We start from the raw sequence: 17,955 nt of genomic DNA, 5'->3' as shown, positions 1-17,955 counted from the left end.
GAGAGTTATTCTCATATATATGAGTTATTCTAATATAGATTTGAAATCTTTAAATAAGGTGATTTTGCTGCTCTTTTAATACAAATCTGTGATTTTTAATTTGCACTGATTTAAGTCAGGCTGGCATTTATTTACACCTGCAACACTAGAAAATGATTGTCAAGAACCCTAAAGTTATTATTTTGAAATGATTGAAATGTTTTGTTGTCTCATGTGAGGCAGCTGGTTTGTGTGGATGGCAGCTCCACACAAAAGAAGAACAGTATCAGATGTGATGAAGTGCAGCATGGTTACTTTAAACCATATCTTAATTGAACTAACAGAACAATGAATGTATTATGATTTATAAGGTTACTGTGATATAAAATGAATAAAACCGTGATAGGAGATTTAGGTCACATGACCCACCACCCTGTCTCAAAAGGCCAAGCTAGCTCCTGCTTTCATACCAAAGCAATAAGATAAGAGCAGTTCAACTCAACTATTTTAAGAGGTAAAAATCGAGTTTATTCCAGGAGAAGAAAATACTTTTGTTAGTAGAAATGTGCATTTTCTTCTGTCCTGGCGTTTACTTATAGTGATGACTTGGGGATCCTGATCCCCATGTTTGGAGCACCCCTCTCCCCTCATATGAAGCCCTTGGACGCCCAGCTACCTGGAAGGCTCTCAGCAGGGCCATGTGGTCGCTGAAGCTGCTGGAGGTGAAACACTTGCGGTAGTGGAGCGCTGTTCTTTTCTGAGAGCCCTGGGCAGGAAGGATGAAGGGGTCCCGATAGGCCAGCGTACAGGCGATGGTTAGAATGGGGTCCAGACACTTGAGCACCACAGCACACAGCACCATCTTGCCCAGGTGAGGCTCCACAGGTAGATCAGCCAGGTGGTAGCCCAGATCGGTCAGATCTTCATGCTGGTCCATAGCATCGATTGTCTGAAGAGACAGAGAGGAGAGGAGAGAATTTATTCATCTTGAAGAAAATGAATTGTGCCAGAGATCGATTCAAAAGTTACAAAAGAAGAATAAGAAGAAACAATGGAGTAACAATATGAACATATATAAACAATACAATAACAATTAGAAACAACAGAGTAACAAATATAAAGAGTATAAGACATAATACTGACAGTAGAGTTAGTAATACTGACAACAGTAACAAATTGAGTAGCAGTTAGAGTAAAATACATTTAGTAAAATAAGCCAACTAAAGTAGAAGAAGAAAACATAAGATTAAAAAGAAGATGAATAAATACAGTAACTAAAAAGGAAGATACATCGAGTAGAATGAGTCAAATAAAATAGAAATGAAAAAGAATAAAAAAGTTATATTGCACCTGATATATTGAAAGTAATACCACAAATGATTTTGAAAAATATTGAACAATGTTAAAGAAGGGTAATATTGCATGTGATTTGGATATTATTTTCAGCCGTCCTTCCTGCAGACGGAGGAGTGGTGGTGTTTAGTAGTGAGGTTGAGCTGCTGCATGTGGACGTGGAGGCACGGCTGGTGTGTCATGACTCAGTCTGTTACCTTCAGCATCTGCACAGCGCTCCTGATGGCGTGAGCAGGAGGAGGCTGAGGAGCTCTGGACAGGAACTCAGCTACCAGACAGGAGGGGGGGGTCAGCAGCTTGGTCTGCAGACACAGCTCCTACACACACACACACGCACACACACACACACACACACACACACACGCACACACACAGCAAAAAGGGTTTTAGAAAAGAGGAGGTCAAGACACAAACACATCCCTGTACATCGATGGAGTAGGGCTGTTTGCCCAAAAATAAAATCCAGATTTTCTTCTCTCAAAATCCGATTTTCGATTACGACTATTTTGTGAAATGACAAAAGGCAAAGAAATTATTTCAAATATGCTGTTTTTTATTGAACATTTTGCTAATAATTTCCCCGTTGGGATTTGAGTGCAAACCTTGCTCTTATTAAACAAAAAATCCCTCAAGGGATTAATATAAAGAACAATTAATGAACTTTTGCCATCTGGCTTTGTTCCATGTTGTCTTCCTGTTGACCTCTTGTAAACAAAAAAACAAACAATCCCTTTGGGATTAAGAGAAAAACCTCACTTTCAACATGTATCTTAAGGTGTGTCCATTAAACAAAATGAATGAATAAAGTGCAGAACTTTTCCCATTTTGAACATCGTCCTAACATCGACCATGTGACCACAAATATGGTCACATGGTCATCACACATCTGTGAAAAACATCCCAAACGGCTGGAGTCCCCAATCACACTGAGTCACGTCTCATGTGGAAGCAGACATGGAGCTCTTGGTGGTGGATGTGGGGCAAAAAGACCATAAAAAGATACAAAGATTTAATTAAAAGCCACTAATATCAACCTTTCCTTGTCCATTACTGCCACATCTACTGCCTCCTGCTCCACTTGATTAGCTGCATGGGCCAAGTGTGAATGGCTGAGAATCTAAAAACCGGTAGAAGAACACGACATGCACCACAGCAGCGGTGTGTACGCCGGGCGGCCCTAACCCAGCGTGTTTCTAGTGAGAGAAACATTACAAACAGTCATGTGATGTTCAGGGTCCAGGACAGGAGGGCTCCACAATCTTATTGGCACATCTACCAGCATCAGTGATAGTGGTGATGAGAGGTGCCTGCACAGACACAGGCTGTTCACCCTGATGCATTCTGGGATCAAGGATCATCCTATGAAGCACCAGACTTGTTTTTGTGTGTATTTTTCTTATGTGGAAGTAATGAGACTACAACCATGTTGTACAATGACATTATATTCAACATTGAACATTATATAATATCACTATTACTGTTAATAGTCAGCTAGTGTTTCCTCATCAACTATGACTTCTTTCTATCCTCAATAAACTGTCACATCATACACACACCGACGTGGGAACCATCATGCATTATAGGAAAAACACATGAAAGAGAAAAAATTATGTAAAGGATCCACTGGACACGCCTTCATGTAAGGAAGAACACCGATAGGAACCATTCTGTGGTTGAATCTGACGTCATGAAGCTGACGTCGACTTCTTTAAGAACACATTTAACAACCGGCTGAAAGGTAATGGTGAATGACGCCCAGTGTCTTTAACGGCACTCTCTATAGATAAGATGTAATAGAAGTTCATCATGTGGCATACATCAAACATCATATACATGACAACTATAACACCACCTACAGCAGAACACCTCACCGTCACTATAGAGCTGATCACCGCGTCATTAGAGGGCTCTACATATCAGACCATCGTCATAAACACAGCATCGACACACACACACACACACACGCACACACGCACACGCACATGCACAGAGATGTAATGCTGGGCGGCACCACCTGTCTATGAGCAGATGGTGCATCCACTGCTGCAAAAGAAAGTCGTAGCATGACGTTTTTGAGTGAATTTGCTGAGATTTCATGTGTTGCGATGTGACTATTGAGCATACGATACATGATACATGCAGCCCTATGTCTGTTGTCTGCCTGTGTGCACAGACAAGGATCACCAGTCTGTGGAGGGCTGGTCTCTCCTCGCCTCTGAGTGTGGACAAAGTCCATTCTGCTGGAACAGAATCCAGAGAAGGAGCTAAACCAGATGTTTCACAGCAGCACGGCCTCAAAAAGGTTTGACATGACATTCCCATGTATTAATGTAAGCTGTGAACGTCTTCCAGTCACACATGTGATTCTATTGTAAGAGACGGAGACAAAAACCACAGTGACGTTCCAGAGGTCAACCAAAGGTCAGATGAGGCGTGTTCTAAACAACAACCTGAAGTCCTATATGTAGATAGTAACTGCAGTGACATCACAAGTCATCAAGTCACCTCATCGAGAAGTGAAAAGGTGTTTAGATTCCACAGCCGCTCAATAGTAAATCATTGTTGTACATGTCCCTCCTCTCCGTCAGGTGGTTTGCAGCACAGTAAATATTACGGTCAGTCAGCAGAATAGTACCTTTATTGACTTTTTCTTACCCTGAACTGGACACAATGAAAAAAGTGCAGGTGTTGGAGATAAACGATACCAAAGGCTTTTTGAAATCTCCAAAGATGATAAAACCTTACTGGTTTCATACCGTGTTACCTTTGTCCTCGTCATTGGTTGTTAGTTTTAGTAAAGTAACACCACTCCTCTCATTGATCAATTTAAACTTGCGCCTAAATGACAGAAGAGTATTAGCCTCAAATTCTGTTATTGTTCATCTTATTTCTTCTTTTTCACGGCTATCAATCCATCATAATTTGACATAAAGGTATCTCAATTGTCTCTCTACTGCATTTGGTGTTGTTGTGGAGATGTCCTTCCCCCTGTATGAGTATGATGGCTGTGTGTATGTTGCTACCTGCAGTGGCATCCTCAGCAGCTGAGGAACCTGGAATTCCAGCATGTTGTTGAACCGGAGTCGACTGAAGAGCCGGAAGCAGATCCCCGGTCTGCAGCGGCCAGCTCTGTGGACACGGCACACATTCAGATCATCGACGTCAGCAGAGAGGTGAGATGAGAGCTTCAACATCGTACACGTTACCTTCCCCTCCTTTGCAGAGCGCTGGCTTTGGAGATCCAGACCATCTTTAGCATGGACACGTGACTGAGGGTATCAAAGGACTTCTACAACAGGAAACATGTCAGAGTTCATCACCGACCACGTTGTTTGACTGCATGTTAGGCTTGTAATGCATATCTAGCTCTGCAGCAGTGAGTGTACCTCTTTGACTTTTCCTGAATCAATGACGAAGATCACGTCGTTGATGGTGATGCTTGTCTCAGCAATGTTAGTCGACAGAATCTGAAAGGACAAACCGCGACTGGTCATCTACTTTCATAGGGAGAGAATTCCCATCAAAGAGCAAACTGCACTCGTCACTAATGTTGTCTAATGTAATGGGACTTTGTTCCGACACCCGGCCTAAATACTGTATCTGGATACCAATACTGAAAACATACCACAACAAAATTAAAAGGTCAGGAAAACGAATGGAATGATAGATGACAGAACAATTGGTCTTGCTATTAATTAAAAATGTTGTAATGTATTAACTAAAAAAAAAATATATATAATTGTACAGTACTCTGATGTCCCCTATGCTGAAGTTTATATAAGACTTGTTTTGGTAAAGGAGCGCCCCAGTAACAGTTCAGGTGGAGAGTGGTACTGCAGCAGGGAGACGGAGGCTTCCAGAACAAACATGATATTAAACTCAGATGAAGTTCTGTGAGAAGCTGATGAGCTGCTAAAAGCAGGACGACCCCACAGTAAGTGTAGAAAGCTCTGGTTGTGTTGACGTGGTGTTTGTGAAGAGAACGTCCCTCTTTTCCTTTCAGTCCACTTCAGGTTCCTGAGGAGCCCGGCAGCAGAATATGAACACATGGTGGATTGTGTGCTGCTGAATTACAGCAGACGCTTGGATACATTCAGATGCTGAGTCTACTTTTATCAGAACATTTGATCAGTCATTTTTTTTTTCAGTTTTATTTTTCACGGAGTTCTGCTGACAGACACCAGCTGGAGAGCACTTCCTGTCCTGCTTTAATATGCTTTTAACTTCCTTTGTTGACGCCTTCCTTCTAGTGAGCTCTGCTGGCTCAGTCCTGGACCGGTAGTTTCTGTTTGACTGCAGAGCTGCTCACACATCAACTCATACAACACTGTCAGACTTAGGCTACGTTCACACCGCAGTTACAAGTGACCTGAATCTGATTTTTTCGCTCATATGTGACCCATATCTGATTTGCTTTTGACAATGTGAACAGCACAAGTCGCATTGAATCTGACATTTTCTAATCAGATTCAGGCCACATTTAAATGTGGTACTGAATCGGATACGTATCGGATTTTTTTGAATGCGACCGCAGTCTGAACAGCCAGGTCGCATTTAATGCGACTTTGACGTCATTCTGACCCGCGCTGCACTGTTTTGTAAATGAATGACAAATAAAGTTGATTGAAAAGCGGGCGGGAGCCAAAACAAACATGGAGGACAGCAGCGAAGCAAATTTGCCGGCTGCCGCCACACACTGTTTTTAGCATGCCATACAGTCCCACGTTACCGGTTGCCGTTGCCATGTTCGCTTCCGTAAACACCGCTGTGGCGTGATGTCATCAATGATCAACTGCGCATGCGGGTCACTTCAGGAGCGTGAGCTGTTCACACAGCAATCCGTAGACAGGCCGCATTTAAAGAGGTAATGTGAACAGCCAAACAAAAAATCGGATTTGAGCCATAAATCGGAATTGTGCATTAAGACCTGCGGTGTGAACGTAGCCTAAGTACCAACAGGTCTGGTTTAACAGCAGGGCATTGCTATACTTGTCTAGTACTAGTCTACCATGCAGCACTACTAGTGACCAGCTCCTTGTTAGAGTCAGTAGACAGGATGCAGGAGGAGGGGACAGTAGCTGGGACGTATCAGCTTATATAACGTGTTGATGTTGAGACGGTTAACCAGCCCGTGAATGTTTGACTGACACCACAGACTCACTATCTTCCTGATGCCAGGTGGGGACGTCTTCATGGCTTTCTTCTGATCCAGAGTCTGCATGTCTGAATGTAGAGTGAACACCTGGTACCTGAGACAGGACGCAAATGTATATTAAAATACCACTAAGAAACATATCTAGCTCATCAGGACTTGAAATGAACTAAAACAAAGAGTACTATAGATATTGCATGATGTTCTTCTCATGTACAGAGCATGTCTCACCTCTCAGAGTGGCTGGAGAATCTCTTATCGTCATACAGGATGCGGTCCCTGAGAGACACGATTGCATCATATCCAGGGAGGAAAATCAGGACGGCACCTGAAGACCAGCAGATAAAAGTTCGACATAACCCTGCCATACAATAACAGCTATGCTGTTTACACAGAGCACTGAGGCTCACCATCACTGGTGGTGGAGCAGATGTAGTGCAGCAGCTCCATGATGAGGTCCAAGTCCACCCTCTCATCATCGAAGCTGTGGTGGTACAGTTTGAGCAGTTCCTCCTCTTCAGTACTCATCTCTGCACCGCCAAGCTGCACCAGAGTGGACTCTTCAGGGCTGAGCCGCTCCGCTGAAAGACTGCACACAAACAGGAAGCAGCTGTATGAACCCAATCCTGACAAGCCTTACCTTACATGTAGTGACTTTAGGGACTGGACCAGAACTATTGGGGGTAGGGAGGAGTTAGGGTTCTGATAATAAACTCTTGGGGATGGACGACAGTCAGAGCGATCGCCTACGGCCGATGTCAAGATGATAAATGAATACAAATAATTGGTTGTATCTTATCAATAGCCTGCAAACACTACTGTGGTTGTTTTAGCATGGAGCTGACATCGGTGTCTGCTGTCAGACAGCCTGGTGAAGGTCAGTGAGAACGATGCATCTACACAGAACATTCCACATACTCCTTTTCCCGCTTTCAGAGGGACTTCGTTTAGTCGACTTTACACTCACATGGAAGATTTGAGTAGCTCCATAGCTTCTGTCTGCTGGAAGTGTTTGGCAAAGTCTAAGGCTGTCCTGAAATGAGATGGAAGAACTGTTGCTCGCTGGTTCAGAGCATTCCCATGCTCCCAGATCACAGTTCATACAGCTACATTACTGGTTATATCCGGAATCCATCCTGCATGTGGATGTCCTACCAGCCGTTGGACGCCTTCAGGTTGACGTCTGCCCCCATGCTGAGCAGCTGCTCCATCTGTGTGAGGAAGCCTTGAGCTGCTGCCACCATCAGAGACGACGCCCCGGTGTCACTGTGTCTGTAGTCCACTAGGTACAACAAACAGCTTCAATACATCCGCTCACTGGCAACACACTTCCAGCACAGAGCACACACTTCAATATTAATCAAGGAACAGTTCAACATTTTGGGATATGCACTTTTTAGCAGCATTATTTAATTTTTGTTGCGTTTGAGACTCAGAATCAGCTCTACCTCACAGAAAGAGACGTAAAGAAGAAGAAACACAAGTCAGGTGTTCTTGACTGCTTTTTGGACTACAGTGACATGATAGAGATAGCACCATCTAAACATGGCTGCACCTGTTCACAGATCTGTTCAGAGAGTTTTTCCCTCCACTAGGTGGTGCTGTAACACTTGCTCCTGGTGATGTTGGGACTTTGAAAGACATCGACTTTGAAAATCATGAGCATGTTCTAGTCCTAATCGATGTGAAAGTGTCCTGAGATAACTTTTGTTGTAAATGGATAAAATCCTCAAATCTCAATAAATGTCCTCTTATATTGCAATATCTATACAGTTTATCATAATACAGAAGTTTCTGTTGACGGATTAAGAAACGGAAGTCTAATCTTGTGAATGATATTGGGGTGAAGCAGAGATCGGTCCTACCGTTCACACTTTCATAGAGGATGAGGTTGAAGAGCTGAATGAAAGCGTCCTGGTCTTCACTGAGGAAGATGTTGGAGATGCAGGAGTCCATCTCCTTCAGCAGCCACGGCTCCAGCTGTTCAGGGTCACTCTCCGTCTGAGACACCACCTGCTGTCAAACATCAGCGGTTTCACACAACACAGCCACACTCCACATAAACCCTCATGAAATCACAATGTTAACGCTGGTGTAGACCTCCATTAAGTAAAGAAAACATACCATGTAGTACTGTTCTTTTCTGGGGTTTCCCACCACATCTCAAACAAAACGAGCATCAGAGCAACAGAGCTGTGGTTTCATTGAGGTTTTACATTGAAGCTAAGTTAGGAAGTCTTGTTGGTTTTAGCCATGCCAGTTAGTCAGTGTATCACCTGTGACACAGAGGAAGATGAGGTTCCTCTGTTTCAGTTCATCAGGTGACCGTGTTAACTTCCACTAACTCTTTCTGGGACGTGAGCCCTGTGGGCTTGGACGTCATCAGCATACTGGCATGGCATCATAACTCTTCACACACAACTGTCTCGCTCTCTGGATGCTTTCATCTCCCAAATGACATTCACAGAGGTTCACAGCCCCGCTGTGTTGACTCTGGGAGCAGCATGCTGTCTTTGTGACATCCAAAGTAGAAATATCCCAACACCTCTAAAAACACACACTCTGCCCCAACAAAGGAACATGTCAAATGAGCCTCCTCGAATAAAAAAGGCTTGCTAACAATTATCTGATGAGTGACATTGACGTTTCATGCCAGCTGTAGTGACTCTGTCATCGTGGCCCTCCGGCAGGCTACATTGACAGAGCACACAGACTAGAGTAATGTTGTAGTGCACCTTCATTGTATGAGGGTCCTGAAGAAGCCCTGCTATTTGTCTCCATTTAAAGACAGCAAGGGCTGATTGAACCTTGATATCAAGCCTTTCAAATCCTCCTCCAATGTTTCCAGGCTGGTGGTACTGGTGATTCTAACATCCATGTCAATGTCCCCAAGTGCTCACTGGCTGCTGACTTTGTCCTCCTGGACTTCCTCCCACACTCACAGCATTGACAAGGACCCCCATAAGCACGACAGGAGAGGCCAAGCCCCGCCCCTTCCTGTGTCCCCCATGGGACCTGATTCCAGAATGAACATGTGTGGTAGTCAACGGAGTTAATAATAATGTTAGTACTACTATTACTGTTAATACTACTACTGCTGTTGTTAATACTACTACTACTGTTAATACAACTACTGCTGTTGTTAATACTACTACTACTGTTAATACAACTACTGCTGTTGTTAATACTACTACTACTGTTAATACTACTGTTAATGCAGTGTTTTCTCTCTCCACTAGGTGACGCTGTAACTCCTGCTGCTGGTGATGTTAAGACTTTGAAAATGAACATTATGAGCATGTTCTAGTCCTGCTGGATGTGTAAAGTGTCTCACTGTGACTATGACATCATAACTAGAATGTAATGGAAGTGAAGTTTCCTGAGATAACTGTGACTATGACATCATAACTAGAATGTAATGGAAGTGAAGTTTCCTGAGATAACTGTGACTATGACATCATAACTAGAATGTAATATGGAAGTGAAGTTTCCTGGCCATTAGGAGCCAGCAGGGCATCCTACTACTCTCATCACCAACACCAGGCTCCTTTTCTCTCTTCTCCACCACTCTCTTCATTCACCTACAGCTTTACAGTTAGTTATGTGAGTTACTTTGATTGCAGAAGTGTTGTTTTTTTAGGTTGGATCATTTTTTTTTAAATCTAGCTACTCTTGCTAGTTTCTCAACATGACAAGCCCAAGCTTGAAGATGTATTTTGAGACTTTGATGAAAGAAGAGCACTATAGCGCAGGCTGTACTTTGAAAGAAGACATGATTCCATCTTCATGGAATATAATAGTCAGCTTTGAGGAAATGAGCTTGCTGCTCCTTCAGTAAGATAAGGAGTATTGTTGTCTTGTAAATGCATTGATCACAAGAGGCTGACAACAGGACTTGACAGGCACCCTGAAGCAGTGGTGTAGTGAGTGTTGGTCTACCGGGTCGTCGCAGGTCGGGTCCCCCGTGTCCAGAGAGCTGCTGTCCTGGTGGAGGCCTCGGACCGCCACAGGTGTCCTCTGCTTCTCCTCCTCTACGGTCTTACACCACTGGGTGAGACGTTTCTGCTTCTTCTCCTCTAATACACAGAGCAGAAGAGAACTGTGCTGTATTACTACTATATTATGATTAGTATTTGTATTTGAGTCCAGTCTGACTCAGTGGACCAATCAATAAAAGCTCCATACCTCTCTGTGTCTCTTCCTTGTATTTCTTCATGTCTGTGTTGTTGAAGCCCGTCAGCCTCAGAATGTCCTCCAGAAAGACTTCCTTCACTTCAAACTGTCTTCCTACAACTAAACACAGAAAACAAAACAAAAGGTTGTAATAAAAATGAAATGTTGTTTTGGATATAACATTTATCAATGACTAATGCATTTTTGGCATTTTGGAAATGTGTTCAGACAAGAGAATCTTAAAGCCATTCTAGTTTCTTCAGCCACCTTCCAGTCTGTGACAACCTGAATAGTCCTTGTTACTTTACTTTACTTTACTAGGTACTACTTCATACCTTTGTGCTCAAAGCAACAATACAACCTGAAATAAAGAGTTCAGACGTCCCCTTTAGAATACATAGTATCCTGGATCCATGTAATAACTGGCCTTTAAAACTAAAAATCTGCCTGCCTCTATGGGAGTTTAACATAGGGGTGCCCATACTTATGCACCCTGTATTTGAATGAAGAACATTTATTTCTTTACCATACATTATTCATTCACAAAGAAAATTGATGTCCTAAAAGGTAGGATTTTTCCTCATTTATTTAATTAAGGCATTAAAGATGATTTTATTCCTCTTTAGCATAACTTAGGCATGGGGTGCCTAAACAAATGCATTGCACTGTATATATAATATGTAGCAACGTGTGATTTTTGTGTGAAAAATGACCGATTCTCCTTTAGAGATGCAGATCTGGGAGTCGGCTGTGCAGTGTGGGATGAGATACAGTGGTAATTGTTAAAAAGCCTGTTTCCTGCATCTGGAACCCTAACTGGCTGACAACAGATACAATGTAGAAGCAGAGCATCGGAGCAGTCAGAGCTGGTAGAACAACAGCAGAGTCAGCAGGACATACGGTGGATGACAGGGCAGCAGCCAAAGTACTGAAGGAACAGGTCTACATCCAGAGCTGCACTGGACAGGACCAGTTTCATTGTGGGGATCTTCTGAAGCACATCACGCATCTTAGTGAGCAGGAAGTCCGTCAGACCGTCTCGCTCATGCACCTCGTCCTGTTAAACACAGCAGGTCACATTCACATGGCGTGTCTCATCAAAACAAAACACCTTCAAAGAGGAACATGGAGATCTCCAGTGGATTAACTTGTTAGCTTCACGTCACCGTGCAGCAGTGATGATCCACGCAGGACGCCGTGACATCACTAACACACATTTCAACCAGAGAGGGCAGTAAAACACATACAAACATTGTAGTCTGTGATGTTGTAGTCTGGATGCTCACCACAATGACATGCGTGACGGTCGTCAGGCTGGCGTCTCCAGACATCAACGTTCTGAGGAGGACTCCGCTGGTACAGAACGTCAGCAGCGTCTTGGGCGAGACCCTGAGGTTCCAAAGTCAACAGTTACATGAAGCATTTTACCTTTTCACATGTGAAGCACGAACACAGTGGTGGGTAGGGTAGCCAAAAACTGTACTCAGTAAAGGTACTGTTACTAGGAAAGTAGTAGTATCAGAAATGCCTCCGATACTGCCGAAAATGTTGGCATATCATGTAATTTATGAGAAATAGGAATTTATTTTACTTTACAGATTAGTTTTGCACTTCTGTTAAATACTGCACTATTTGAAATGTAAATGCTATAGAGAAACAAGTGTAAAAACACATACTGACAGACTGTGTCTCTATTAAGATCAACAAGATGTAAAGATGTTTTTAAATGACATTGTTTGCTTGTTGTCTCCTTTTGTTCTGATCTGATATGCTGATTATGATATGAAATAAAGAGGTGCAGGATAGCACTCTCACAATGTCCTCTCTCAATAAAAAGCTAAAAGACCCAAAAAACAACTTTGAAAAATGATATGATGATGAGATGATGTTAATCAGCAAATAATGTGAATAATACGATTAGAGAAGTGGTTAATTCAGGCTAATTAGGAGACAACGCTGTTATGTTTCATCATTAATTCCCTATTTACACAGGTGTGTTCATATCTTTATGCAATAAATGCAGTTGGCTTTGTTAAATGATTTGATTGGCCGCTCCTGTGTTTGAGTACTGTGAGTGTAAATGAGGAGGGTCTTTGCACTAAACTTCTAGCGTACCTGCTCTCTAGTCTGATGTGATAGCCGACGGTCTGGCCCACGCTCTCTCCCCTCTCAGCCGCCACTCTCTCCGCCACAGCGATGGCAGCCAGCCGTCTGGGCTGAGTGCAGAAGATCCTGCAGGGCTCTCCATTCCTGCTGTACTCATCCAGCAGGAACTGTGGGATCTGGACACAGAGACACTGGATTACCTTTAGACGTCTCATCCCGATGCTCACACATACTTCAATTCCATCAGAGCCGTTATCGGATATCAGTGTTATTATCCTGATAATCATCACAATATTAAACTCTTAAAAGGGCAGCAAAACAGAAGGCAATCACTTTACCTCATACATTGTTTTGAAATACATTCATATTGCTTAACAGATAGAACACATATTTTTTTATTAGTCAAGATCATAAAGGACGCATAAAAATTAACGTAATAATAAAAATAGCAACATTGTGTGAGTCTGTTCTTACTGATCATTCCTGGAAGGCTATCTTTTCAAACCAGGTTCTATTTTCACATCTCAAGCAAGAAATTCATGGATTTAGTCCCCCCCTCCCAAAAACATGTGTGATTATGATTTTGTTTTAGTATAACAATATTTCTAAAGAAAAAGGTGCATTTAAATAATACATTGCATTGTCATAATTAGTAAAAGCTGTGTGATTCCCACTGAAGACAAGGTTGCTCCTCCGTGTGTTTGGTAGCTGTGGTGATATTTCAGTCAGACCCACCTGAGTGGTTTTTCCAGAGCCGGTCTCTCCCACCACCAACACCACCCTGTGCTCTCCGATGAGCTGGACTATCTCCTCCTGGCGCTCATGAACAGGCAGCGCGCGGCGGAAACTGTCCAGGTCTGATGGACTCCTCCTCCGAGGCGCCATGGGAATGCCGTTGTTTAACCGTCCGCTTGCCCGGTTCCTCTCACAGCTGTTGTCTGGGGACGAGGCGAGCCGACACAACACACCTGGTTACTAACACTCCTGCATCTAGACATGCTTCAGCATTAGGTAGCATGGTGGGATGGTTTGAGATTGGTTGGATGTGAACATTTGATCATGACTCAACAAAATGCAATCATCTGTCAACATCCATGTGTAAGTGTGAACTGTGCCTATGAAATCAATCCTAAAAGAAAGAAATTAAGCTATAAATAAATGTATATTTACATAATATTGACATACATATTTATGTATTTCATAGGACTTCTTCTTCTTCAAATTGCTATGAAATAAAGAAATGGGAGTCCAGGTTTTCAGACACTCACCTGGGTCTGCAGCCACAGACAGAGCACTCTTGTTGTTGGGCTGCATGTCGATACGCTCCTTACTGCTGATGGGAAACCTCTGGAGGAGGCTGTGGATGAAGTATAAAGAGTTGTGGGAGACTGTGAGGGGCATGGTGGGCCGAGGCTTGTCCGATCCATTCTTCTTCCTGATGGTGAGGAAACGATTTGGTGCTTTCCTGAGAGAGCCGGAGAGACATGTTAGACACATTAACATACTTGTTTCAATGGATTCCATCACCAAAGACTACTGCTGTATATAATACACAAACCTACAGTATATATCTATATATAGATAGGATAACGATTTATATAGTGTTGAGCCCTAATGCAAGCTCATGTGACTGGACTCGACTACTCTAATGGTGTCTCCACAGATCTCCCTAAAATGGATTCAGCATGCCGCTGCCGCTCAAGTCCTCACTAAGACCAAGAAAGTGGATCACATCAGTCCAGTTCTGAGGTCTGTGCACTGGCTTCCTGTCAGTCAAATCATTGATTTAAAAATACTACTGTTGGTTTATAAAGCACTGAAAGGTTTAGAGCCAAATACATATCTGTTGTTGATCTTCTGCTATATCATTTTTGAATTGCCTTGTTGCTGACATATGCTGCAGAAATAAACCTGCCTTGGCTAGTTATACTTTGAGCAGAATTCCTCAGTGATAGTCAGACCTCTGATGAACACAGTTGCTGGTGGAGGAACTTACCCTTTGCTCTTAGAAATGTAGCCCAGGGACTGAGCCATGCGATGGATGAAAGCCCTCTCAGTGCTGGACAAGGACGAGGGAAAGTCGATCTCTGTTCAGTCAAGGAAAGGGTTGATATAAGGACATGGTACGAGACTCCACCATCACACCTTCCTGCTCACACTGGGACGACTCCCTCCAATAAATAATAATAATAATAATAAATACCTCTTTGGTCACTGTAGCGGAACCTCTCCAGAGAGAGGTTCACTGCTATCTTGACTTCCTCATCAATGTGAATGTCTTTGAGGCCTTTGGAGCTGGAACCACGGGGGTGTGTGTTGTGGTTCCTGGATGCTTTCTGTGATGCTGAACCAGCACTCGACATGATGCACTGCAACAACAACAGGGACAGCAGCATTTATGGTGATCACCAAGTTTGGGCAAAACATCAAATGTTTTCTGACAGTCAGAACATTTCCTAATTTTCTTAGATTTCAAATTCCTGTTTGAGTTTGGAGTGGTGAAAAGAACCAAATCATCTATTTATGTAATGGGCTGCTGTAATAATCTGCTGTAATAATGCTGCTGTAATAATCTGCTGTAATAATGCTGCTGTAATAATATGCTGTAACGGGCTGCTGTAATAAACCGCTGTAATAATGCTGCTGTTATAATCTGAAGTAACGGGCTGCTGTAATAATCTGATGTAATAATCTGCTGTAATAATAAGCTGTAATGGGCTGCTGTAATAAACCGCTGTAATAATGCTGCTGTAATAATCTGCTCCAACAAACTGCTGTAATAATCTGCTGTAATAATCTGCTGTAATAATCTGCTGTAATAATAAGCTGTAACGGGCTGCTGTAATAAACCGCTGTAATAATGCTGCTGTTATAATCTGAAGTAACGGGCTGCTGTAATAATCTGCTGTAATAATGCTGCTGTAATAATATGCTGTAATAATGCTGCTGTAATAATCTGCTGTAATAATCTGCTCCAACAAACTGTTGTAATAATCTGCCGTAACACGCTGCTGTAATAATCAGCTGTAAAAATATGATGTAACAAACTGCTGTAATAATATGCTGTAACAGGCTGCTGTAATAATCTGATGGTATAATCTGCTCCAACAAACTGCTGTAATAATCTGCCGTAACAAGCTGTTGTTACGGGTGGATAATGAGTGTCGGGTATAAAAGCAAATTTTGGTGAAACTTCCATTCCTAGTCCTAAACATTGACAAACTGGAACACTATCTTGCCGGTCAGGAAATTAATGACTACACATTTGTTCCAAATATTTCATATTTAAGTGCAATTGTTGTTAACAGAGCCTGTGAGTCCAGTTGTGTAGTTACAGATGGGGTTAAACATTTACACCTGTAAAGAGCATGTATAGCATGGCAGTTGCTCTGTTTCCAGTGATTCCTAGAGCTCTTCATTTTTTATGATGGAATGATGAAACATATACATCTTTGTCACAAAAAACAATTGTGCATTTTGACAAAATCTACTGGGTCAAAAATATACATACATCACCTTGAATGATCAGTTTCGGTGATATAGAAAGTTGTATTAATCACATTTTCTCAGTGGCATGGCCTCTTGACTTCCTGTGAGTGATCACGATTGACTACAGCTGGTGACTTCTGAGCCAATTTAAATAATGCCAATGTGACACATTCATAAATCTCTGCCATAAATGGGGAAGTACAAGGAGCTCGGCATGGGTCTGAAAAAGCGAATCGTTGACTTAAACAAGTCAGGAAAGTCACTTGGAACCATTTCAAAGCAGCTACAGATCCCAACATCAACGGTGCAAACAGCTGTACTGCCAAGATCAGCAAGAAAGCACAAGCTACCTGCTGCTGAGAGACTGCTTGTCAGGATGGTCAGGAGTAAACCAAGCATCACCAGAAAGCAGGTCCATAATGAAGCTGCTGGAACACATGTGCAGAAGCAGCACCTGAAGGCTCGACTGAAGTTTGCTGCTGATCACATGCACAAAGAAAAGGCCTTCGGGAGGAAAGTTCTGTGGTCAGAGCTATTTGGCCACGACGACCAGAAAGATTTATTTAACCCCAAGAACACCATATCTACCATCGAGCATGGTGGTGGTAGTATTATGCTCCGGGTTAGTTCTTTTGCTGCCAGTGGAACCGGTGCTCTACAGAAAGTTAATGGGATAATGAAGGAGGAAAATGACCTCCAAATTCTTCAGGCAAACCTAAAATGATCAACCAGAAAGTATGGTCTCGGATGCAGTTGGGTGTTTCAAGACAATGACCCCAAACACACATCAAAAGATGTAAAGAAATGGCTAAATCAGGCTAGAATTCAGGCTTTAGACTGGCCCTCACAAAATCCTGAAGTATCCCGCACCGAGAACCTCTGGACTGTACTGAAGACACGGGTCTGTGTCAGAACGGCCTCAATTCTGTGAGGAGGAGTGGTCAAAGAACCAGAAGCTTGTGGATGGCGACCAAAAGAGCCTGACTGAGGTCAACATGGCCACGGAATATTTAACCAAATATCAGCATCAGAAAGTTATTACCTACCTACCTACCTTTTTGATTATACTTTATATTTCAAGAAAGTAGGGCAATGGACAATGAATCCCAATGACTGTACTGTATAGAGCATTACAAAATGACAAGTTTGTAAGTTCAAATAAAAATGGTAGTAAAGACAATGACATTCAATCAACAGAAACAATGTATGAACACACTTTACAAATGGAGAATACAAACTAGATGAAGTAATGAGTAAAATAAGCAAAGTTAAGTGAGTTTCATTTCACCGGTAACGTTACCGAAAGTTAATGTTAGCTAAGTTACGGTTAGCTTAACGGCAGAAAGACACGCCAGGATCCGGAACCGGCTTCAGGTCGGACCTGGTCATACCAGCGACTCATTAGAGGACTGCTGTACCTTGATGAGTGAAGAGCTCCAGCAGTACTCTCCAACCAAGAGGAGACTGCTCGGTTCGTGGGACGTGAACGGTTCCGCGTGTGTTCTGTTTTTCCTCCGTTCTGCCCGGCAAGAACAGTTACATCCGGTCTGACTCTTTCACAATAAAGCGAGGATTAACGGAAAACCTGACGTAGACCATATTTACTCACAAAGTAATGACCAATTTAGTAACGGTAATGCACATTTCATAATAATGATCTATCTATGAAATATGTTTTACTTTTTAAATAATTAATTTTAACC

At 42.6% G+C, this 17,955-nt stretch overlaps 1 protein-coding gene across 2 annotated transcripts in view; it reads right to left on the bottom strand.

The window, feature by feature from the left end:
- The window catches only part of ythdc2 (YTH domain containing 2), a 35,456-nt gene extending 17,653 nt beyond the window's left edge, over positions 1-17,803 (bottom strand). The window contains exons 1-21 of one of the 2 annotated variants that reach the window (XM_084035614.1): positions 17,671-17,803; positions 14,967-15,132; positions 14,760-14,850; positions 14,032-14,228; positions 13,499-13,701; positions 12,773-12,939; positions 11,944-12,046; positions 11,558-11,714; positions 10,670-10,777; positions 10,424-10,560; positions 8,350-8,500; positions 7,640-7,766; positions 7,452-7,517; positions 6,895-7,073; positions 6,716-6,812; positions 6,494-6,581; positions 4,719-4,799; positions 4,539-4,621; positions 4,356-4,461; positions 1,530-1,649; positions 656-928 (exon numbers count right to left, since the gene is read on the bottom strand). In XM_084035614.1, coding sequence (XP_083891740.1) covers positions 656-928; positions 1,530-1,649; positions 4,356-4,461; positions 4,539-4,621; positions 4,719-4,799; positions 6,494-6,581; positions 6,716-6,812; positions 6,895-7,073; positions 7,452-7,517; positions 7,640-7,766; positions 8,350-8,500; positions 10,424-10,560; positions 10,670-10,777; positions 11,558-11,714; positions 11,944-12,046; positions 12,773-12,939; positions 13,499-13,701; positions 14,032-14,228; positions 14,760-14,850; positions 14,967-15,126 — 2,694 coding nt within the window. In that variant the 5' untranslated portion in view covers positions 15,127-15,132; positions 17,671-17,803. The remainder of the gene's footprint in view (positions 1-655; positions 929-1,529; positions 1,650-4,355; positions 4,462-4,538; positions 4,622-4,718; positions 4,800-6,493; positions 6,582-6,715; positions 6,813-6,894; positions 7,074-7,451; positions 7,518-7,639; positions 7,767-8,349; positions 8,501-10,423; positions 10,561-10,669; positions 10,778-11,557; positions 11,715-11,943; positions 12,047-12,772; positions 12,940-13,498; positions 13,702-14,031; positions 14,229-14,759; positions 14,851-14,966; positions 15,133-17,670) is intronic. The other variant, XM_084035615.1, reaches the window with a different exon arrangement.
- Between the last annotated feature and the right edge of the window lie 152 nt (positions 17,804-17,955).

This window comes from Eutrigla gurnardus (assembly GCF_963514095.1).
Source record: "Eutrigla gurnardus genome assembly, chromosome: 19".
Taxonomy (NCBI): domain Eukaryota; kingdom Metazoa; phylum Chordata; class Actinopteri; order Perciformes; family Triglidae; genus Eutrigla; species Eutrigla gurnardus.
The sequence above is the reverse complement of the archived record's forward strand: the minus strand, read 5'-3'. Positions and strand labels throughout refer to the sequence as shown.